This window comes from Crinia signifera, chromosome 3 (assembly GCF_055691185.1).
Source record: "Crinia signifera chromosome 3, ASM5569118v1, whole genome shotgun sequence".
NCBI lineage: Eukaryota > Metazoa > Chordata > Amphibia > Anura > Myobatrachidae > Crinia > Crinia signifera.
The window spans coordinates 206,182,294-206,207,966 of record NC_139219.1 but is presented as its reverse complement, the minus strand read 5'-3'; the positions used below and the strand labels follow the sequence as shown (position 1 = coordinate 206,207,966).

Genomic DNA, 25,673 nt, shown 5'->3' with positions numbered 1-25,673 from the left:
AATCCGCATACAGACAAGCCTGTCTCTAAAGGAATGGGTTTTACCCCAAGAGATTCGACCACAGAAGCATCAAGAAAATTGCCTGCTGCGCCACAATCCAAGAAAGCAGAAATCTCCAAAGACTGTTCCCAAAGGAGACGGTGGTACTAATATAGATAGAGTCTACAGGGGAAAAACGAGTAAGGCCTAAGTAAACTCCCCCAAAACTACCTAGGCCCTGTCTTTTCCCGCCTTAAGAGGACAACCCATGGCGCGATGGCCAGCACCCCCACAATAGAGACACAGTCCCTTCTGTCTTCTCCGATTCTTTTCAGAAGCGGAAAGACGAGTTGCGCCAAGTTGCATGGGTTCGTCAGCCGAGGGATCTGAGGAATCTTCCTGGGAGGATGAGGGAAAGACCCCAGACTCCCGCTCTCTCTGACGTTCCCTGAAACGTCGGTCCACCTTGATGGCCAACTGCATTATCTCGTCGAGGGACGAAGGAGACGGATAATGAACCAAGGCATCCTTGAGACCCAATTCTAAATTGGCTTCGCAAAGCTGGGTCATTCCAGCCAGAGTCATTGGCCCACCTCCTAAACTGAGTACAGTAACTCTCTGCGGTTCCTTGCCCCTGTCGGAGAGCCCGAAGGTTAGCCTCTGCCGAGGCGGACCTATCAGGATCATCGTACAGCAACCCCATGGCAGAAAAAAAAGAACTGACGGAGGAGAGGGCCTCATCCCCGGCAGGGAGTCCAAATGCCCAGGTCTGAGGATCTCCTTGTAGGAGAGAAATTATTATCCCTACCCGCTGGGATTCAGAGCCTGAAGAGACAGGACGTAACTTAAAATACAATTTACACGACTCTCTGAAATTATAGAAAAGGGAACGATCCCCAGAAAAACGATCGGGAAGATTAAGCTTGGGCTCGGGGCGTCTAGCGGAAGTAAGGACCCCATGGACCTGTTCCTCTTGAGAACTAACTCGGAGAGTAAGGTCCTGCAATTTCTGCGTGAGTGTGTGAATCTGGCCCACCAGTGCATGCCCCGTGGCCTGCTGGGAAGGATCCATACTGACCAGAACGGCTAAGTGATGTGTGTGTGGCCGGTTATAATGTCAGGATCTCCTGTGCCACGCTGCCTGGCGAGGCACCACGTGACACGGACTGGAAGGAGAAAACTGTCAGGATAGAGGGTAACCTCGCCGCCCTGACTCCGTTGCAACCAAAGGAGTTAGCGTGCGAGTGCGGAGCTAACCTTCACCACTAATAGCCGCGTTCGTGAGAGCCCGTTAGTCAGGCTCCCACCTCGATGCCACCTGGTCTTACGTGTGGACAACTCGCACGCCAAGGCCAGAGATTGACAAGGGGAAAGCTAACTAACCCAACTGGCGAGGACCTAACGGGAATCCTGAATGAGGAGCAAATGGTTACCCCGGATACAGAAATCTGCCACGGCCGTAGTAACGGTACCTGAGCGGCCCAACACTAGGCAAGGGGTGTAACAATACACAATGGATGACTAAAAAGGCAACAGGTGTAACAATACACAATCGATGACTCAAAAAGGCAACAGGTGTAACAATACACAATAGATGACGCAATAAGCAGTACAGAAAAGTAGAGATGATGAAGATTCTAACTTATCTGACACGGGTGTAACAGCACAAAGCTGAGAGCTGAAATGGCATCCAACAGGCACAGTAAACAGGACCAGGAGTGCAGCAACTGCAGGGACCAAGGCAAGCCGACAGGACCAGGATCGCAGCAACTGCAGGGACCGGGAACACTCAGGACGCTGGGTCTGAACTATAACCGGCGCCTGAGTGTCCCTGCGTGCAGCTTAATATAGCCGCACTTCCTGGCAGGGAGGATGCCGCACTGTCCCTAGCTTCCGCCCGGCTGCCTGGCGTCCCCCGTCGCCTAGGCAACCGGGGCAGGCGTTGCGGAAGCGGCCGGGCGCTAGTCTCCCGGCCGTCCGTGACGTAGGAAGGGATGTGCGTGTCACCGACGCGGCCCCTTCCTGTGGCGCGGCGGCGTCCCGGTTGCTTAGTAACAACCGGAACGCGCCGCCGAGAACTCCCTGCTTCAGCGCTAGCGCTGACAGCAGGAGTTCTAACAAATACAAAACAAAGATACATGGAAATTTCAAAGAATCTCTATAAAAATCATAATGCAACTGTTAATAAAAGATAAAATGTAAAGTCACTTTGTTTAGGTAAATAGGATGTGGACACTTTTCTCCTGCATATTGGAACCATAGCAGTCCACTATCCCTAGCATTCTTGGCAGCAATGCTCCACTGTTTGAATGTCTATTTCATCATTTATATTACCCAGGATGTCTAGAAAACTGTCTAGATGGTAATGTATATATTCTGATAAGGGAAAAGGGGAGGGGGATGTTGAGAGTATTATCTGCACAGGTCAGTGGTCACGTACCACTGTTGTTGAATTTGATGGGGATTTGATCTGTAGAGTCCGTGAAACACTGGCGAGAGATCCAATTGTGGATACATAGGTCCTAGACACATAATACATTTATTGTGTCTGTTTATTGGACTGCCAGTGGTGCACCCCTGAGTATGAAAAGTATTATGCAAACACTATTTCCAAGAGAGGAGGAGAAAAGAAAAATATACTCTGGGTGGGGGCACTTTTATCTCACAGACAGTGATTTAGCTATTATTGCATCTGTTTAAAAACATTATAAAAAAATTGATTTTCAACCGTACTATGTATTCCTTGTCTCTCTGAGCGCTGTGCGAAAATATGGTAGTTAATATAATCAGGCTTTTACAGCCTGAGAGCTGCGGAAAGAAATGTGGTTTTTATATGGACCTAGTGTGATCCTCATACATCCCAAGCTTTCTACCAATGTGCGAATACTGGTTTTGGGAATTTAAATCATCGGTCACATATATAAAAAACATAACGGTGTTGCTTTCCGTGACAGGTATGACCAGTATTGAATGTTGTTAGGCAGGTATATAGGTTTTTCCTGCAATATCGGCAATTAGTTAAAGCAAAAATCCAACAACAGACTTATAATAGGATTATAGCTCTGTGGGCTGCCAGCACAATGGTAATGGGGGGTAGGGATCCGCTGGACATGTCCAGCAGCTACCTTGATACCGGAGTACTTGAGTGCTAAGAGCCGCAACAGCCACTGTGCTGTTTGTATGCTGGTCTGTCCCCGGGGTCGCATTCAATACAGTTTGACACTGCTGCATGGTTAATCAAATGATATTGTGTGTAAGACTGTTGATTCTAATGAAGGATGTTATGGCATATTGTTCTGTTGTTCAATAAATCATTGAAGATGCCCAGATTTTTTAAACAATATGGCCATTTTTCAAACAATCTTTTATAAATTTTCCATGTGTGGGCATAATAATGATTCAAAGCATGCACCCTCCGGTTGTTCAGGGAGCCCGCCGATCCCGTCAGCAGGAGGAAATATGAACGACCTGTCGTGCACAATTTGGCACACATTAAGTGTGTAGGCATGATAAATGATGTGACATTGATGTAGTATATGATTTGCAGTCATTAAACAACCAATCTTAAGCTGGCCATACATCATTGCCAGGGGTTAATGCCTATTGCCAAGGGGTCTTAGCACCTCAGAGTACACAGACGCTAGAGGTCATACAGTATTTGACCTCTAGCATATGACAGGGAGCACAGCGCCGCAGATTTACCTGTAAGTGCTGAGAGCTCATAGTCCTGTACTCCCTGTCAGACATTAGAGATCAAATATGATCTCTAGCACCTGTCTCCTCCGAGACAGTTCTAAGTGCGCATAAATACCTAAAAGCAGCTAGACAACCATAGTGTTAAGTGCCATTCTAAAACACCCAAAACAGATCAAGACACGCTGACAAAGGATCATTGATCCAAAACGCATTAAGGGTGTCTTGCCACTTTTACTTGCACTCTGTTATCCTGTGGGACCTCAGGCTGGTGGACTTGGTAGTACCAGGGACCAGATGCGGAGCTGGAAGCCGTCACCCCGTTTATGGACACTCCCCTGCCTGCTTTGCCCTGGGTTATTTTGTTATATGTTAGTTTTACTGCATCAAACTGTAAGTGCTGATCTTTATTAAACCTGCATGTTTTTAAAGTAATGTATTATGTTTCGATCTGCTTGTCTCCACATATAATCACTGGAGAGGGAAAAAAAACATAATTTGTGAAGCATTCTCAGGATCTTAATTTAAGGAAGCAACCTTTACCTTTTTATGGTGACAGTTCTACATTTTATCTCCACCAATGGTGTTCATTTTATTTAGAGAACACTGGAAGCGCTGGACACCTGTATCTATAGTACTTTAAAAAAAGTTTCATTCAGGCGTATAGGGAAACACTTTAAGAAACAAAACTGAATAACGTAAGTTAGGGAGTCAATTGACATGATCAGTACATCTTTACCTAGTTTTTCCTGATACTACTATTTCCTTAAGACAAGTAAATTTTAGATTTAACATATTGCAGCAAGACAGAATAAGTAGCATACGCCAAAGATAAAGAAGCGTGAGTGACATAACTATCAAAACAATCCTGTAACATTTTGTTATTTTATCCTAGCCATATCGAGATAAAGAAAGTTGTTTAGCAAGTTCCTACACTGCCCTCTGCTGCAACACATCGATACTACACAACACAATCCTTTTTTGTACCAAGTGCACAGCAAATTTCAGTATGATTTGTCTGTGCAATTAGCTTTCTAATAAATACATTAATTAATTAGCACCACACTGATGATTATACAGTAATTGATCATCATTCCAATCAATGTTTTTTGCACCTATTTTTATTAGTTTTTCTATTTACAGGTACATACCCTATTTGCAACATTTTAAATATTCCTATTCCTATTAGGTGTAATGTATTTCTATTTTTCTAGTGATTTAACACATCAATATTACTTATTATAGAGCAATGTAGCAGTCTAGGGCTCTGCTAACCCTACTCTTCGTATATGGCTGCCTTCAAATGTTGTGTCTACTTTTTATGTCTCTTTTAACATTGTATCTACAGATACATTAACCTTCCATCCAGTAGTACATTATATATGGACAGGGATGTTTCTAGGGGTCTGAACACCCCTGACCAAGTAAGGAATACTTGGTATAGGTAAGGAACATAATTGATATAGGAAGGTACATTTGCAAAAAAGGGGTGTGACCTTGTCACCAAGGGGTGTGGTCACACAATAGTACCCCCAATTCAAATTTTGACATTGAGTTTCTAGGTCCAGGCTAGGTGCCCGAGATGGAATTCGGCCAGTAGACAGCTCTCTCACAAGCCCATGTGAGTACTATTTGGGAGGGGCAACTTTTCGCAGGTGCTGGGTGCTCATACTCCTCCATCTGCTTCCTGACTACCTACAGTAGTCCCCATACAGGAAGTGCACCAGGGGCACTAATAGTGGCCTGCTATTATGTGTTGCAGTGAAAGGTGAGCAAAAAAGGCCACTGGCCACAGGTGACATCATCAGATGGCACCCCCTCCTTGGCCAGAGACCCTTGAGAGTGCCATCCTGGCCAAGGGGTAGATTTTCCTCCACCCACTGTGGCACTAGTCCCCAATCACAACCACTTTAAATATATGTATAATCTACATTAGATATGTGCAGGCTCTGATTTACCCTGATTTCAGAGCAGGATCTTATTGGCTATCAACTGTCAACAACTGTCAAGTGATTTGGGATAGCCAATAAGATCCTGCTTTGAAATCAGAGTAAATAATAGTGAATCAGAACCTGCACATCTCGAATCTACATTACCCTCCTCCTAAGGCCACTCAAGTTTATGTGTGGCATTACCTGTTCCAGTACCAAAATATCCCTCCATCCTGTGGCATTACTCCACTACACCTGTGACTCTTACCACATCGACATCCTGCAGCTTTTGTTCCAAGTTTATGCACCCCAGAGTAGTAACATTTCAACAGCATTCTGGCAGAACCGATTCTCCAGTCTAATGGATGGATGTATACAGCTCAGTCGTGTGGGATTTTACCATGTTAGTGAAAGTACAGATGGCTTCTGTTACATTCCATAAGACTGTTCCAAGTGGTTAGGACACCGCTTTCAACTGTGCTGCTTTTTATAGGACAGTGCCACTTTTCTGGGACTGTTTGACCATGTCTTATCAAGAAGTGTCATTGACACAGAAACTAGTCAGGAGCCTAAAGTGTGGAATTCTACTGTACCTCTCATATTGTTCACTGAAATCTGCCCAGCATTTGCACTATGTTTGTAGTGGTTCCGGTTGATATATCTACAGTATCTACATAGACAGTCAATAGGTCTACCCCAATAGGTCAGCGCTAACAGCCAAGCTACGCCCCCCCCCCCGCCTGTTTATTCCTGCTGTACTCCACTCTCGGACACCTGCTGCCGCCGACCAACAGCCTCCAGGACCTGCTGCCACCAAGCGCCAGCCTCCAAGATCTGCTGCCATCGTGCCCCACCCTCCAGGACCTGCTGCCACCAAGCGCCACCCTCCAGGACCTGCTGCCGACAACCACCACCCTCCAGGCCCTGCTGCCGCCCACCAAAACTTGACCGGACCGCCTGCCGCAGAACACAACTCTACCCCACCCAACTGTAAGTACTACCCACCACCCCATACCACTACACCACCAACAAATCTCCAAACACACCTCCCTTACACAAATATCTCACACTCACATATTCTGTATTTCTACTTCTAATGGGGCGAAGCCCCTCACGACGGTGTGAAGAGCGCCCGGAGGGCGCGATGAATCACCTAGTCTATGTAATAATCCACACCAGTTTGGAGATCCTGTGACAGCTATTTTAAAATATCCTGTTGACAGCGCTTTAGCTGTTTAATTATTACTGACGCACATGCATACTGTATTGAAAAGTCAACAAGGACCTTGCTTATAAGCTAAGACTTGGAAACCAGTGGATGACAGATACAAGCCTAAAGGCCCGATGCATCAAGCTTCAAAGAGTGATAAACAACCAGCCAATCAGCTCCTACCAGTCATTTTTCAAACCCAAACTGTAACATAGCAGTTAGGAGCTGATTGGCTGGCTGTTTATCACTTTTTGAAGCTTGATACCTCTGGCCCTAAAAGACTTTGTAAGATATAATGGCTTAAAATGTATTTGTTTACAGTGCAAAAGCAATTATACACATACATGCACTATGGGAAAATAAAAACTATTTGTCACTGTATCCACTGGGACTCAAATGTGGCCTTATGGAATTTATGAGTAGGAGGAATGTTATTGCAAAATAGCTTTTTAAGATTTTTTTTATTTTGTTTTGTTTTATTGATATATTTAATATATTTTGTCTTAATTTTGAGGCACTTTCAGAGTATTTTAATATATTTTTATATTTCCAAGCTGACCCAGTACAGGGTGCTACTTCTTTATTGTGCAGTTATTACCGGTATGTGTCATATACAGTATACTGTACCTACTTGATTGTAGGTCCTTTGTTACTGCTAAAAAATTGTCTTTTCCATTGTCAGCAACTTAAACGTTATCCTTTTATTGTACAGTATTCACTGTATGCATAGGTGCTGGAACATGGGAGCAAGGAGGTGGTTCAAAGCAATGGACTGCATGGTGCAGTATGGCCATCATCTACAGCTAATACGGCAGGGTCAGGACAGACAAAATACCCATTATCGATGCTCTACCTCTTACCTTCTCACAAACATTCTCCAACAGCCTCCAGGGCCCTACTCCCCTCTCCACCCAGATCAAACTCCTACAGTAAAAAGGGGGGATGTGCCGGCGCTGTCTGCTTCAATAAAGTATACTCAACGGTTTTGAAAATGTAGAAATTTATTTATCAAATTAAACTAAACACTTCATATATAAAACACATAATTATGTATGCATACATATACTCTAAAAGGGGGGAGATAAAATCAAGAGATTCACTTGAAGCTGCGGAATAGCACTGCTGTAGGTTTTGGGGTGTAAAGCAGTATGCACAGTACAAAGTCTATGACTCCAAATTAGGAAATAAAGTTACCATCCTTATGGTGTTTTGCCTGGATATGGATAGATCCCAGGAGAGTGACTCCAAAGTGTCCTTGCCTTGATGATGAAAGGCTCCCTATTTGGCGATGTCCTCTTTATTTAGCTGGAATTAGGGATATGGCGTGTACCCCAGATGGGAGTCCAGTTGGAGATGAGGCTCTTTGTCGTCGTCGGGACTAGGACTGGTCACTTGTGAGATGGATGGAAGGTCAAAATGTGAATAGTATCAGGCTCAACGCGTTTCCCCGGCTGTATCAGTGGCCGGCTTCCTCCTCGCGAGAGCGGAACCCTGAAGTCACGGCAGACAGAGACTGTTCACCCGTGCACCAAGCAGCAACATCACAGCGGCAGTACCTGAACTTCATCCAGTAAGAGTACATAGCGGGACGCCGCTCACTGCCCTCCACGCTGGCAACACTTATTTCACAACACCCCACTGGACAATTACCTTCCTATTTTATTGACACATTGCTTTACGTGATTTAACAGAAATCCACAGGACTTGCTCAGTGTTACCCAACTTTGCTGTGGATATTAGACTATTGCAGTAGTCCATTCCCCTATCACCTTGCCCAATACAGACCGCTGTGGTCACCCCTGCAGTGACATAGATTCCTACTAAGGGACCTATGGTTATAAAGGGACCTACATAGGTCAAACTTATACCTCACTAATAGCCCTCGTGGAGTGATACCCCGCTGGCCTATTCCTGAAATACCAGGACTCCATTACACTCTCCTACTGCAACATAACCTGATTTTGATTAATAAATTCCCTTTTAATTTTACACCATCTCCTCATCCCTCAATCCTTTATTTATCCATTATTTTGTTGGTACTTGTTTCCTAGCACGGCCACAATCGCATTGATCTTGTGCCCTTAATAGTGGTATGCGATGGCCCCCGACGCGATGGACCCGATTTCCCATTGAAATGCATTGAAAAGTTAAAAAATCGCGTCGGTCGTGTCGCATGCGGCTAAATAAGCATTAAATGGTCCCGACGCGATGCCCCCGATTTCCCATAGGGAACAATGTTAAATGGCTCAATTTACCCAAATCAACAGGGAACAATGTTAAATGTCCAGAAACCCCCCAAAACACCCCTGAACAGTGAAATGGCCCCACAAAATTAGTTAACGCCACCCCACGATCAACGTGAACCCGAAGCGTGGCGAGCGCAGCGAGCCCGCGAGGTGCGGCGGTACGCGTCCTCCGACCTTTTCATACCCCCACTATCCACGTCGGCATGGAGTTGAGAATGGAATAGTGTGGCGAGCGCAGCGAGTCACCGAGCCCGAAGCGTGGCGAGGGGACGCGGATACCTTCACAGGTAAACGCGTCCCCTCGCGGGCTTCACAGGTGTCCGCGTCGCCACGGACACCTGTGAAGCCCGCGAGGGGACGCGTATAACTGTGAAGGTATCCACGTCCCCTCGGGGGGCGCGCTGTGCTCGCCACGCTTCGGGCTCGGTGGCTCGCTGCGCTCGCCACACTATTCTATTCTCAACTCCACGCCGACGTGGATAGTGGGGGTATGAAAAGGTCGGAGGAAGCGTACCGCCGCCCCTCGCGGGCTCGCTGCGCTTGCCACGCTTCGGGTTCACGTTGATCGTGGGGTGGCGTTAACTAATTTTGGGGGGCCATTTCACTGTTCTTGGGTGTTTTGGGGGGTTTCTGGACCATTTAACATTGTTCCCTGTTCATTTGGGTAAATTGAGGCATTTAACATTGTTCCCTATGGGAAATCGGGGGCATCGCGTTGGGACCATCGCATGCGATTTTTTAGCACGCATGCGATGCGACCGATTAGATTTTTTTACCTGCAATGCCCCAGATTAGAATCGGTGTGGCCGTGCTAGGAAACAAGTACCATTTTGTCTCTTTACTGTTAGTCACACACACTACAAGTGCCTCACAGGTGAGCGCAGTGTATTCAATCTCTTTTCTATATTTATGGATAAACTGTATAATATTAATTTAAGAAATGTGACACGCCCCCTGTTACCCAATTGGATCACATCCTTTTGGCGCCAATATGGGTGTTAAACAGGGCTATAAAAGGGCTCCAAGGTTCAGTGTGCTTTAGGTTGCTGATCCCACTGGTCCTGTGTCTTGTTGTGTGATGCATTTACCTGAAGAAGACACCTTTTGGACGCCTGAATAAATACTGCTATGATACAAGCCCTGGTGAGTGCCTCTTCAAAAAGTTTATATAGATAGATAGATAGTAGATAGATGGTTCTGTCATTAGGTAAATGGAGTGGCATTTAAACCTAGCTTCTCATTAAGTCATTTAGAAGTGCCACAATGAAATTGCCCCCCTCCCCAAAAAATAAATAATTTGTAGCACCCCTGACTGTAGTCACTATATAGAAATACAATAATTACCTGTATTGCAGTAAGGATGTTGGCAAGAGCTTGACCATAAGTATCATGACAATGAACGGCCAGAGCATGGACTGGAATTTCTTTCATCACAGCTTCAAGCATTTTCCTCATGCTACCTGGTGTCCCAACTCCAATAGTGTCTCCGAGAGAGATCTCATAACAACCCATGCTGTACAATCTCTTTGATACCTGAGTTAAAGATGATAGAATTTGTAAATTTGTTAGTCTGTGAAAAACTCACCTTGAAAAATATATCCTAATATTTATTTATTGACATAAATGTTAACTAAAATGTAAAATAATGTTTAAGATATGGTTCTTTAAAATACACTGTGCATTTCTTTTATAATTCTAATATGTTATGTAAAAATTTGAATGGCCTAGTTTTCTCATTGTTTATGGCACAAAAGGCACTGTTTTATTATGTTATTAATAGAGAATCTGTAATTGGTATGCCTGCTACATTTTCACTAATGGAACTATAAATAATAGATGACTGAATTATAACCAGCTAGCTAATTGAATTGTCTGAAGCTTTGTTAGACTTAAAACAGGCTAAGGAAATGGAGAAACATTTATCACAAAGTCAGACCTACAGTAGCTGCCCTATAAAGGCATGTATGACTTTCCACAAGGGGCCTCATTAAACAAGACCAACAATGGGTGAGGATAGTGCAAAATTCAATTGGTGGAGTGTCAAGGTTTATAGATGTATTGTCATTAAGATAGATGAAAAGACCATCACATCCATACAGTATATATTCCAAAAGGTACCAACATGTACGTAAAATATATACTGTATATCAAATTTATTAAAATACTTTTTTTTATAAAATCAAAGTTAAATCAAATATAAAGTTCCTATACAGAACCTCAGCACCTTTCAGAGTACATAACCCGATGCGTTATGTCTACTACAGACTTCATCAGGGGTGTGTCTTCAGAAAATAAGATAATCAGACTGAACATATACTCATGAGGGTCATAAGAGTGAGACCTCAATTGAAACCTTGGTTATGAATTCCTGAAGAAATAGTAAATTAAGAGGACAAAGAAGAGTATAGTCCAATGTTGCAATTAGTAAACAGTGCAAGGTTGTAAGGTTGGGTGTCTCTCATGTGTACAGCTGTGTTGCAGTGTTACTTATATTATATATATATATATATATATATATATATATATCAGTATTTTCTCCTTTAATGATGTCTCAATACGCTATATATCATATATTTCATTTTATCCATGAGAACCCACTAAGTTTACTCCAATGTTTTATGTAGTCCGTTACCCTCATTCTTTTCACCGATCATGATTGTTACACTTTTATTCATCACTATTTGTTTAAACAGTGTTTTTCTGACGTCCAGTGTCTGGCACACCGCGGTGATTGACATCTGATACACCCTCTCATGGGACGGTGCACAGGCGGCCCACACGCCCGGAAGTCCTAGCTACTGGACGCTGGTCCTAAATGGTTTGGTATACACTATATTAAGCTGCTCTCAGGTAAGCCTCTTGTTCACCGATTTATCTATTACACGTATTATGCACTGTGTATGACCTGAAGAAAAGGCCAATGTCGGCCTTGAAATGTCGTCCTTTATCAATGCACTAATATTTATGATAAAGATTTTCTAAAAGACCTCTGAGTGTCGCCTCTACCTCCCATGGGAAGCCCATCAGCAACCACGGGCTTTATACACACATATATCTATATATATATATATATATATATTGTAAGACAGTGGCAGGGAAAGTCATAGACGGCAGGTACTTTTCCCCTAGAATCCTGTCTTATGGCATATAGACTGCAGGCTATTTCAATCTGTGTGGTAAGCTCCGGCTTACAAAGGGTGTTCTGTCCTGGGCTGGTAATCAGGAGAACACCTGATTCTTTAAAAAGGAGTCAGCCCTCTCCTTAGTGCTCTCTCTCTCTCCCTGGGTGTTGGAGGCAGTAAGCTGCTGCTAGAGAGAGACAAGGCTGTAAGTACTGCATTACTTGGTCTATATCTGCTGTGTGTGTCCAGTGTCACATAGTGTGGCCCTGGTATAGAGAGGGACGTTTATTCTGTTTAGTTAGAGCTCAGACGAGCAGGTTTTTGTTTTCTGTTTTGCCTGAAGTGTAAAGGCTGTTGTTAGTTTCTGGCTCTGAGTGCTGCAATAAAACTCAGGCAAGCCCTGTTTTGGACCCAAGCCGTGATGTCACTGTCTAAGTCTGTGCCAAATCCTCACCTGTGCCTACCCGTTTGATGCTAAAACCCCACATATGGTGGAGAATGCGAGCAAGCATCTCACTTAAAGAGACATACATCGAACTATAGGACTTTTGCTACAGCAAGCTGGAAGTTGTTGCTAAAGGCAACCAGCCACAAGTGAGTGTCTGGAGTGCACTGATACTTGCATGTCCTGGCTGAAGGCTGCTGTAACACTGCAACAGGAGACTGTTAAAATGGAGGACCTTTTAAAACACTTGGTGCAGGCAAACGCATGTCAGCAAAAGGTGCATGAGGAGGCCATGCGTGCCCAGGCTGAAACCAATGTTTTGCTGCTTGAATCCAACAGACTAGCCTTAAAGGAACAGCAGCAAATTAATCTGCAATTACAAGAGCAAATACAGAATGTGGCTAAGAGTGTGGCGCAGAGTGTGCAAACACCCCAACCCTTGCTTCCAACCACACGGGCTGCAGTACAGAAATCTCTGCAAAAGATGACTCTCACGGATGATGTAGAGGCCTTTCTTGCGGTGTTTGAACGTGTAGCAGAGCGTGAACAGTTACCCGTGGATCAATGGGCAGGTGTGGTAGCACCTTTTCTAACTGGAGAACCACAAAAGGCGTATTTTGATCTGAGTGAGCAGGATGCTAACGACTATGCGAAACTCAAGGGAGAGATCCTTGCTCGCTTAGGCGTAAACATGAGTGTGCGTGCCCGGAAGGTGCATAACTGGACTTTTTCTGAACAGTTACCTGCGCGGTCCCAAATGTATGACCTGGTCCACCTGGTAAAGAAATGGCTACAGCCAGAGGAGTCTACACCAGCGCAGATCGTGGAGAGAGTCGTGCTGGACAAGTATCGTTGTTCCTTACCTCCAAAGGTTCAGCGCTGGGTCGGTCAGGGCGACCCTAATGATGCCGAGGGGCTTGTCAACTTGGTTGAGAGGTACAGAGCTACTGAAAATCTACTCCAAGAAGTGCCTCCTGGACATTCCACCCTCAAGAACAGCAAAGCGGCCGGATCATCTGGTAAGACTGTTCCGTTTACTAGAGGGGTGAATAATGTTGTAAAGGGAGGTGGCCTAGATGGGGAACAAACAGTGGAGAGGCGTTCCCAAGGGACAGTAGGGTCCAAACCTGGGCCGCAAAAAGACTGGGGCCGCGTACAGTGTTGGCGTTGTCATGAACCTGGGCATATTGCTGCCAATTGCCCCTTTACTTCTGAGCCAATGGAGTGTGATACAGCCTGGCGAAGCTCTTTATATGCACGTTCTGTTTTCTCTGCTGAGACTGTGTCAGAAACTGGACAGCAAATATGTCATGTAAAGGTGGATGGTTATCCCGGGAGGGCTCTACTGGACTCTGGGAGTTTAGTTACTCTCATCCATGCCAGCTTGGTAGACCCTGGGACACTCACAGGACGTTACATAGGGGTCTTCTGCATACATGGGGACACCAAGGAGTATCCCACAGCTTTAGTCCAGCTAAAGAGTACTTGTGGAACTGTGTCCCATGAAGTGGGCGTGGTAGAGACCCTGATGCATAGTGTGATCCTGGGAAGAGACTTCCCATTGTTCTGGGACTTGTGGAAACAGAATGTACACTGCACTAGAAATGCTGTTAATAATAAGAATGTGTGCCCTGTGATTAGTCCTGAGCCTTTTGATCAGAATACTGAGGTTCAAACGGTAGGGGTGACCACTATTGAATCTGACCGTTTTCCCCTAGCTGTTCTTGCAGGTGAAGCTGAGGAGCAGGAAGAAGCGTGTGACATGCCTGAGCTAGAGATGTCACGTGATAATTTTGGGACTGCTCAACTTAGAGGTCCCACCTTATTAAGAGCAAGGGAAAATCCTAAAGTCATAAATGGTGAGCCCCAATACCCCAATGCTGACAAAGAGTTCCCAAATATGGCCATTAACCAGGATCTACGGTATCGGGTAGATAAAAAAGTGGGAAGTGTAAATTATAAAGTGTATCAACCAGGTAAACGGAAGCCAGAACAGTTGTACCATGTGAACTTAATTAAACCCTGGAAAGACAGAGAGACTCTGACAGCTGTAAGTGCCCCCTCTAGTGATAGCCCAGAGGTGCGGGTGTCAGAGACCCTGTCCAAATCCCAGAAGCAGGAAACTAAAGAGTTAGTACAAAGGAATTATGATGTGTTCTCAGAACTTCCATGGCGCACCACAGCCATAAAACATGACATTGTCACCGAACCTGGAGTTCGGGTACGCTTAAAGCCCTATAGAGTACCAGAAGCGCGTAGACAGGCCATATCTGGGGAGGTCCAAAAACGTTACCTGGGGTATGTTATCGGGAGAGGTATAATAAAGCCACAAATAAATAAAGTGGAGGCTATTCAAGACTGGCCTCGTCCTTCGACAAAAAAACAAGTCAGGGCTTTTTTGGGAATTCTGGGGTATTACCGTAGGTTCATTCCCCAGTTTGCAACCATAGCAGCGCCCCTAACCGATCTTACCAAAGGAGGTAGGGCAGTTAGGGTCAGCTGGAACCCAGAGGCTGAAAGGGCATTCCAAGAATTAAAAGTGGCCCTTTGTAATCAACCAGTCCTGATCACTCCAGATTTTAAAAAAGAGTTTGTCGTACAGACTGATGCTTCTGATGTGGGACTAGGTGCTGTCCTCTCCCAAGAAGTTGGTGGAGAGGAACACCCGGTAACATATTTGAGCAGGAAGCTCACACCTACGGAGAGAAACTACAGTATAGTCGAGCGGGAGTGCTTAGCAATCAAGTGGGCCCTTGAATCCCTAAAGTACTATCTCTTAGGACGCTCCTTTAGATTAATCACTGACCACTCCCCTCTTACATGGATGTACCAAGCCAAAGAGAGAAATGCAAGGGTCATGAGATGGTTTCTCAATTTGCAAAATTTCAAATTTACAGTGGAACACAGAGCAGGAAGGCTTCAGGGTAATGCCGATGCCCTATCCCGAACATACTGCCAGTTGGCAGACAGTGTCCGACCCCACAGGTTCGAACAGAGGGGGAGGGTATGTAAGACAGTGGCAGGGAAAGTCATAGACGGCAGGTACTTTTCCCCTAGAATCCTGTCTTATGGCATATAGACTGCAGGCTATTTCAATCTGTGTGGTAAGCTCCGGCTTACAAAGGGTGTTCTGTCCTGGGCTGGTAATCAGGAGAACACCTGATTCTTTAAAAAGGAGTCAGCCCTCTCCTTAGTGCTCTCTCTCTCTCCCTGGGTGTTGGAGGCAGTAAGCTGCTGCTAGAGAGAGACAAGGCTGTAAGTACTGCATTACTTGGTCTATATCTGCTGTGTGTGTCCAGTGTCACATAGTGTGGCCCTGGTATAGAGAGGGACGTTTATTCTGTTTAGTTAGAGCTCAGACGAGCAGGTTTTTGTTTTCTGTTTTGCCTGAAGTGTAAAGGCTGTTGTTAGTTTCTGGCTCTGAGTGCTGCAATAAAACTCAGGCAAGCCCTGTTTTGGACCCAAGCCGTGATGTCACTGTCTAAGTCTGTGCCAAATCCTCACCTGTGCCTACCCGTTTGATGCTAAAACCCCACAATATATATATGTATATATATAGATAACGAAATACGGCGGCACTCAGGTAAGAAATAAAGACACATGACACATGCCGCTTCAAATGCCAACGTTTCAATGTGCAGAAATCACATTTTCCTCAGGGCAGGAAAATGTGATTTCTGCACATTGAAACGTTGGCATTTGAAGCGGCATGTGTCATGTGTCTTTATTTCTTACCTGAGTGCCGCCGTATTTCGTTATCTACTTACCTGCGGGCGTTGTAACCCACACTTAAACGGAAGGCAACAGGGACGTTTCCTAACTATAGCGAGTGCCAGAGAGTGAAGTTTATGTATATATATATATATATATATATATATATATATATATATATATATATATATATATATATATATATATATAGCAGGCAGACGGCGGATTTTTTTATTGGTGCAAAAACTCAATCTCCAACGTTTCGGGGACTAGCCCCTTTGTCAAGGTGAAAACGAACAAGTGCATAAACAATATACCAAACTTATATAGAGGGTGCATAAATCAATTACCGTAGGACGTCTTCCACGCCGTCGGGAGCCGGCTGCTGGAAGTGCCAGCGCCGGAAGCCAGGCGCCGGAATATGATCAGCTGTGCGTGTCTCTGCTAGCGGCTGGAACGCACGCTGCAGTTTGTATTCATAGTTAGCTTACTCCGGGAGCAGTCACCCGGCGGCTGGGGGACATCCTACGGTAATTGATTTATGCATATATAAGTTTGGTATATTGTTTATGCACTTGTTCGTTTTCACCTTGACAAAGGGGCTAGTCCCCGAAATGTTGGAGATAGAGTTTTTGCCCCAATAAAAAAATCCTAAGGAGTGCCGCCGTCTGCCTGCTATCTTTCTGCTACCTATCTGATCCGGAGGGCACCCAGGTATTTGCATTGGAACGTCGGACTGCCGATCCGCCACCAAGACTCAACAATCTAGAAAAAGGGTGACTAGGCGCCTCCTTGTGCATTATTTAAAAAAAATAAAGTCTCCCTCCACCACAAAGGGACACGACGGCACCCCACACTTAAAATGGTACCGTTTACAGTGGTATCCCACCACTGTTATTTGAGCTTGACACACTTAGTAATCCTCCCAGGTAAAAGCACTTCTCATTAATTTTCTCCCCAGACCCATCATCTCTGCCAGGGTGATAAACCAATCCTTTGTGCACTTTTGGAAGCGTGTAAAATAGGGGCGCTACAGGATATTGTACAGTCAACGCTTTTAATATTTAATTTGGTATTATTCCCTCAGCAGAAGCATTTTCTAACAACACATCCAATTCCTGCTTATATTGTACAGTTGGGTCAGAGTCAAGCAAAGCATAAACAGTTGTATCATTAAGTTGCCGTTGCCGTACAGCTCTAATGACACCAAATAAAACTTTCACCAACGTTTGAGATATACAGAGAAAACAAAAATAGTGTCACACTGAGCGATCCCACATAAACAGAGTTCACTACTTCTTACATCAGTATTTTCTGTATATGTAAGAAGGTTTTATGTAAATCCTGACGGTATTCTGAAACAACTCAGAGAAAAAACATACAGATGGAGCCGGGCTCCCTCTTGCTGGCGAATCGCCAGAACGTCACCGCTGGTGATCCACCAGCAGCCCGGCTCTCCATCTGACTGAGACGTGCGTGCGTCTCACGCGCACCTCAGATTCCGTGCGGCAGGGCGACGGGAACCTGTCCGTCTCCGCTTCAGGGAGACAGACAGGGTTAGGGGGTGCGGGGAGGCGGTGGGGACCCTGGGTGACCGCCGACAAGCCGGCGGGGACCCGCGGGAAGCCGGCGGAAAGGGACGGGCGCGCATCCCCTTTTGCAGATACAGATGGCGGGTGGCGGGGGATGGCGACTGGCGTCGCCATCCCCTGCAAAGAAGAGACCCGCTCCATCTGTAGTGCAGATGGTAAAATCACCATAAGAATTTAAGATTTTGATATCCCACTCACATAGTAGATGGTTTTATATAGGCAGAATGGGGACACTGAGGTCCTGCATAGATCACTCTGATACTGATAGTGGGGTTCAGGAAGTACCTAGAACAATTCCAAGAACAGTTGGCTGCTATTGTACTTCTGTTCTACAAAGATTTTTATTTTCGGTATCTTCAGAATCACCGTATTAAGCTTTCAGTAACGTGTGAAAGTCTATTGGCTATCTGTAGGGCAGTCATGTTCACAGTTTGTTGATTTTAATACTGTAGGCAGCAGCTCTGTTCACCAGCCAGAACACACTGCTGAGTGCTGGCTCACCACTGCCCAGCCAGGACTCAGCAGTGTGTTCTGGGATCGGGTGAATAAAATATTCTCAGCCTCCACATCTGAATAACTAAAACAGTCACCAGAGTCCAAATGGGCAAATGACGTCTCAATTTCAATCTCGTCTGCCATGGTAGTCCAAAATGCAGGGTATATAATGTGTTGGTTGACAGCTCATGTGCAGTGTTGAGGTAATCCCTGTTTCGGAAAGTTTCCTCAGTGCCTTGGTTGGAGAACAGCTAGCCAGCTGTAATCCGAATACAATTTGCAGAAACCCGGCACTCGTGTTGTGGAACCAACATATTGAAGTACTCGTGCCTTCTTTGAGCCAGGGAGCTCTTTATAGTGAAGCAGAAGAAGCGGCACTCATCAGCTTTCACGAATAGTTAATCTTTATTGTCCAACATGTTGTGGGAGCATACCTCCCGTCATCAGGGATAATCACAAAATGATTCATACATGAACAATTTATTAACCACAGGTATCACCTCCACCAATCATCAGGGATCATCCTGACAACCACACCCCCCACCTGTGTTCAGACCACTGGGGTTACAGCCAACAGGAAGCATATTGGCTACATTATTCGAATAAATTCAATTAGTTCCTGAAGAAAAAGTAAATTAAGAGGACACAGAAGAGTACAATCCAATGTTGCAATTAGTACACAGTGTACATCCATACAAAGAATCCATATATATATATATATATATATATATATATATATATATATATATATATATATATATATATATATACCAGTAAATAATAGGCGTCACTCCGGGTCTTGTAAAGCAAAACATGAGTTTACTTGTGTTTAGCGGTCTACACTGTTTCGGGCATCCGCCCTGACGAAGAGCGAATGCCAGAAACAGCGATCAAGGGGCATTTACCAGAGCAGAATGCGAAGATGAAGAAAGTGTTTATTGCGTCTTTATCTTCAAAACATGTCAATGTTTCGGTCAATTAAGACCTTTGTTAAGACAGCCCGCCAAGCATCACATTCAGCAAAGCATAACTCTGAAAAAAAACAACAATAGTACAGTAGATTTATTATTATTAAGTTATTATTTTATTTATGGTTTGCTGAATTTGGTGCTTGGCAGTCTGTCTTGATAAAGGACTTAATTGACTGAAAAGTTGACTGACATGTTTTGAAGATATCTAAGCATTAATATAAAGGGGGTTATTCAGAGTTGATCACTGTTGTGCGAATTAACAATCCTATAATTTATCGAATGACTGTGTAAGTGTACGGATCGTAGCATGCATGTGCGAGACCAAACAGAAAAAAATAGTGAATAATCAAATATCAATCCCCTTGCAAATGACTGAAAGGAAACTGGCATTTTTGGGTGTAAACTAGCAATTTTCCGGGAGTGTCTGGAAAAACACAGGTGTGCCCAGTTGTTTTAAAGGAGGGTCTTTGACGTCAATACTGGCCTTGATGACCTTGTTTTTGTTGCAGAGTTGTGGAAGGGTCAGCGTTAGTTACGTATATATCTGCACAGACTGGGATAATCAATTGATTGTGAATGAGTTGTGTATGGATTTGCAGATGCAATTTGATCAGTCAACCACATGCAGATTGTAGTACTTGTAGTAATCAGCAAATTTGCAGATCAGCGATCAGGTCTGAATGAGGCACTACATTGGCTTGAAATTCTGCAGTAACTGGGGGGTGTGCTGTACACCTGACCACTTATTAGAAGCCCTAGTTTATTCTTTAATTAAAAAAAATAATAATAATAATAATAATACTAACTTAAAAGAGAACACAAAAAGGTGTGACATATGTGGAAATATTAGTCCATTTGCATTGTTATGCCAGATTTCTTACCTCTGCTACTTTACGAGCATCAACATTTCCTTCATAAGGACAGCCTAATACACAAGACACATATCTGTAAAAAGACAGTTTTAATAAGTAAACAATGAGACTGTCACACATGCACAGCCATTTTCCTTATGCAAAAATTAAAAAATATATATTTGTATACAAAAGTGCAATTCAACTAAAATATTACAAAGCTCTCTATCACATTAGCCGTATTGCTTGCCAGTTCTCACCAAGGTCAATTTATTAAGCAGCACTGATATTAACTATGAAAGCAGAATGTCCAGGAAAAACATACAGCTTTATAGCTGGGAAATGTATTTAACATTATATTAAACAAGGCCAGTGCAAGGTTTATGGATGCCCTAGGCAAAGCTGTACACTACCACCCCTGCTCCTTTAAACACCATAGTTACCTACTTTTGCAGTCTATTCTCTGGGAGAAGCCCGGAGAGGAGACACTGTAAGCGATGGACGGGGCTGACCTAACTTGTAATTGAGCTCTACCCCCAAAACTGGGAAGCACCTATGATTTGTGGGTCCGCAGTGAGGGGCGGTGTTAGATTGCATGATTCCAGACATTTGGCCCTGTCCTCTTCCCTCAGATGCACATTTGCTGGTAATGCAGGAGAGACACCTATTCTTCCAGTGTTCTAGGATACTACAAAATAATTTGGAGCCTTCCACAACTTCCGAGAGGGTATGCAAGTACTGTATGTCAAACACATGCTTCCCAATCACCCATGTCCCTGACCCCATGCATTTTTGTGCGACCACAAATCCATTTTCGGACAATAAAAATGGCTGCCAATTTTATTAGATTAAAATGAATAAGGGATAATTGAATAAAGCCTCTATTTTCTACAAGATGCATTACTTTTTCATTGAGCACTGAAATCTTAATTGACCACCCATTTGTTTTTAAATTGAACCAAGTGAAAGTGATTACAAAGTTCAATAAAGACAGATACTGTATCTAAACGAATGGCTCTTTAAGCAAGGCAACAATCCAAAGCAAACCATCTAGTTCAATCATAGGGTACGCGGTACAATTTTACGGTATTCATGCCGACCTACATCGACATGGACACCCAATTATTTTTTTAAATCCAATTGACTTTTTTCAGGTCAACCTTCTGCTGCCATTAAATCATTGTACCGTACTAATTGTTTGTATTTTATATTCACAGTAGTGTGTATTTACAGTACATAAGATATATCTTTAAATATGTTTAAAACCAGGAATATGCTATTTTTTAGGAAAAAGTAGACACTAAGGGGGGTATGCAATCTGCCGCCGCTATTTCTGACGTGGGAAATAGCAGCGGCTCCCTATTCAATGCTGTCATTAATGACAGCATTGATGCGGGATCACAATAGAACGGGCCCAACTTCAAAAGCTGACGGGAACGTTCTGCCGATAACGGCCGTGGATTGTCGTTATCTGGGCCGCAGATAAATAATCCGTGTCTGTTTTCACAGCCACGCCCCCTTTGCGCCCATCGGCAGGCAGAACATTGAATCACGTTTGTCGTTATGCGGTCAATCTGACTGCAAACTGGCCTGGATCACGGCTGTCGGTGGGTATCGACAGCCGTGATCCCACATTGCATACCCCCCTAAAACATTTTGTATATATTGTATAATGAAAATAGAGAAATCGAAGAACAATTTGCACTTCAAGAAAGGTGGCTAATTAAAGAAACTAAAACTTGGTGTATTATAATAGGCCCACATCTAAATTGTGTAAGAATCCTAGGATCACAAAAAATCCCATGATGTGCCATGATATGAGAGTGTTATAGGATATTGGATGAATGTTCCTTGAATGAATGTGTCTAATAGTATTTGAAATGAAAAAAAAAAATAGAAATACATCTAGAGGTGTTAAATACACACATGCACAAGCAAAAAGGTTCAGAAATGTTTTCTCATAAGTACCTGTAAAAGAAAATGGACTCAAGAGAGAAAATAATAGATACTAATTTTTAGAGTGCTAAAGAGGATTATCAAAAGATTGAGGTTAGAACCTGGCATAAAACTTGTATACAGAATAGAGGCTACAGCAGGGGTTCCCAATCTTTTTTGATTTACGGCACCCTAGAGTATCAAAAAAAATTTCACGGCACCCCTAGGACAATTTTTTTTTTTTTTTTAATAGATTGGGTTTATATGTGATTCTTAGGGTCAGCTATTTGGTAAAGGCCAGGATTTGCTTCTGTTTATACACATTTTATAATTGGCAGCCACCAGCACTTGTTTTGCTCATAAATAATTAGCCATTAATAATTTGAATTGGTCCTGGACCACCAACCCAGGGCACCCCTGCGAGTGTCCCGAGGCACCCCAGAAAGCCACGGCACACAGTTTGGGAACCACTGGGCTACAGTATACAGTACAGTATATGAAATAACCAACAGTCTACACAGTAGGAAATTGATATTCCCTACCATGCTATAAGTAGGACTAGGAGTCATACATAGTCAGCATAGGCCATGGCAAGGGTCTATCTTTAACTCACCAAAAAACCCTCAGAGACAATGGGAAGAAGCTAGAAGGGCAATGTGCCATAACCTGCGACAGAAATATAGGGTTTATACACATATACATATGTATGAAAGGTTCTGATCACTAGGTGAGCATGATGAAAACTCCAAAGGACACAGGATGTACGTAAAAGAGACTATTGGATGCCAGTAGGAAAAAAAGAGAAGATTCCCCAAATAAGAGGAAAGACAGCTACCAAAAAGAAAAGCAAAAATAAGGAACCTTCAATAAAACATCTTGTTAGAGGCAGTTTTAATATTTTGAAATACCACTGAAAAACAAGGGTTTGCCCACTCTAGGGAGTGAATAAATTGAATGTATTGACTTTAATCTATGTGTGAGAAGGCTGATGTTGAAACATAATTTCCTAAGAAAATCTGATGCAACAAGTAAAAATTTGTAGAATAATACCAACAAATCAGAGTTATGTCCTTCAGGTTTGAAGTCAATGTCAACTTTTTCCCAATTGAAAGAAAAAGAAACATACATAGAGATGTTCACGCAGTTAGCAAAAAAGGATTGATAAAAAAAAAAAAAAAAAAAAAAAAAAATCCAATGAAAATGGGAAACTAACTAATAGAGAAAACAGGGCATTAAAGGATTGGTCTAAAATCATAAAATTGTTTTTAAAAATGTTGACAAGGGGAGGTGAAATAGTAGTTATGGACTGGGAATATTATGTAACTATAATTTACTGAATGATCAATTCTCATATACATGCACTAAGCTAGTAAACGATGCCACAAACTCCTTTATTGGATAACTGGAAGTGATGCTAAGATGGGCAATGTATGTAGAAATGTATTAATGTAGTGGAATATACTGTAACTATCTTTTTTTAATAAAATGTCTAGAATTGCAAACATTTTTAGTCTTACTTCCCAGGTCGCCCTATAATTAGTAATATTGTTTCTTTAACCTCTATATTTTCAAAATTTAAAATATTTAGCTGTAACAGAATGCAAACCGTTCATTGAAGAGCTGGAGAATAGTACAATAATGGGTGTCTGCAGGCAATAGTAAAGAATGTTAAAAGTTCTTTTGTGTGCAGTCTGTGCATAACCGTGACCCTTCCACAACTCTGTGACAGACACAGGCTAATTAAGGCCGGAGCTGACGTCACAGACACTACCTTAAAATAACTAGACAAAACTGTGTTTTTCCTGACACTACCAGATAACGGCCAGCTACCACCCCCAGACGCGATTTTCTGTCAAACAAACAGCGGCTATCTTGCAAATAAAGGAAATCACTGAATTTGTTTTCTGTTCCACATCGTGCATGCATACTGTACAGTCATTTGATAATAGGTCGCCATGCATTTTCGCACATCAGAGATCAGGTTTGAAAAAAACCCTTGGTCAGGATTAGAGGTGTCCTTAATGCTGAGAAATGCATACAGTTACGTATCCGTCATATAATACGATCAGAGAGGTGTTTGCTTGGCTCCAAATATATTCTGAAGCAGAATACAACAACAAACATACAGCTAATGTTATGAAGAACTATTTTCAATGTACAGAAGAGGAAGTAGTCCTGGAAGTGGTGATATGCCCACAGTGCCCTGATCTCAACATCTTCAAGTCTGACCAGGATTACATGGAAATACAGAAGGATCTGAGCAAGCATAAACCCACAGAAGTTCTGTGGTTGGTTCTTCAAGATATTCCCTGCTGAGCTAATTTTAACCTGTGCGCAAGTGTAGAAGAACTGATGTTGTTTTAAAGGCAAAGGGAGCTTACACCAAATATTGATTTGCTTGAGATTTCTTTGCAGAATTATAGAAAAATGACAATGTTTTGGGGACATGTACAAAAATATATAAACCTGAACAAATCAGTTGGTGGCCTTACAGCTCATTGTAAAAATGATTTATTCCTTCTTAAGCAATGAAATGAAAAGCTATTGACTCATGCGCACCTTTGTTATATATTAAATCAAAGGAACTATGAAAAGAGATGAATGATTGCTTATTTTCCAAAGATATTCTAAAATGAACCGGACAAATGAATGGTACTCCTTAGAAAAGATTATACACAATTGGCATATAGTAATATTTCCAACTAATTGCTTTCTAGCCTATTTAACTAAAGAAACGTAGTCAATCTGATCTTTGGTATCATTATATGCACCACACTGAACATGGATCAGGGAAATCAAAGAAGACAGTTGTCTGAAGCCATTAAAGCAATAGACAAGCACATTCAAGGTAAAGGCTAGAAGACTATGTCCATGCAGGTTGATGTTTCCGTGACTGCATAGTTGCAAATATTAAGAAGCATAACATCCATGGGACTGTAGCCAGCCTCTATGGACATGGCCGCCATAGGGAAATTGCCTCCACATTAAGCAGAAGAATAGTAAAAATGGCAATTAAAATAGCAAAAAGAAGTTTCCAATGAGTATAAAAATGGCCATGAAAATGTTTGATTGCACCATACAATGCTTTTTGAGTGATAATGAGCTCCATGGAAGACAACCACGAGGACAGCACTTATCAAAAACAAAATTAAGAAAGCCAAATTGGAACTTTCTAAAATCTGGGCAAATTTCCTTTGGAGTCAAAACTGAATAATTTTGGCAAGCCATAATAGCTCTATGTTCACAGAAGGAAAATATTTTAAATAAAAGAACACCATAACTACTGTCAAACATGGAGGAGGCATGCTTATGTTTCGGGGATGCTTTGATGCTTAGGGTATGGAATGTTTTGAACCTGTGCAGGTCACTAAGAAATATCTAAACTATCAAGGCATTTTGGAGTGAAACATATTTCCCAGTGTCAGAATTCTCTGTCTCAGTTGCAGGCTATGGGTCTTCCAACAGGATAATGAACCAAAATACACAGCTAAA

At 43.0% G+C, this 25,673-nt stretch overlaps 1 protein-coding gene across 3 annotated transcripts in view; it reads right to left on the bottom strand.

The window, feature by feature from the left end:
• HMGCLL1 (3-hydroxy-3-methylglutaryl-CoA lyase like 1) overlaps positions 1-25,673 on the bottom strand; it is a 176,451-nt gene that overhangs the window by 34,213 nt on the left and 116,565 nt on the right. For all 3 annotated transcript variants that reach the window (XM_083177321.1, XM_083177320.1, XM_083177322.1), the window contains 2 exons: positions 20,277-20,340; positions 10,404-10,592 (listed from right to left, as the gene is read on the bottom strand). In XM_083177321.1, coding sequence (XP_083033447.1) covers positions 10,404-10,592; positions 20,277-20,340 — 253 coding nt within the window. The remainder of the gene's footprint in view (positions 1-10,403; positions 10,593-20,276; positions 20,341-25,673) is intronic.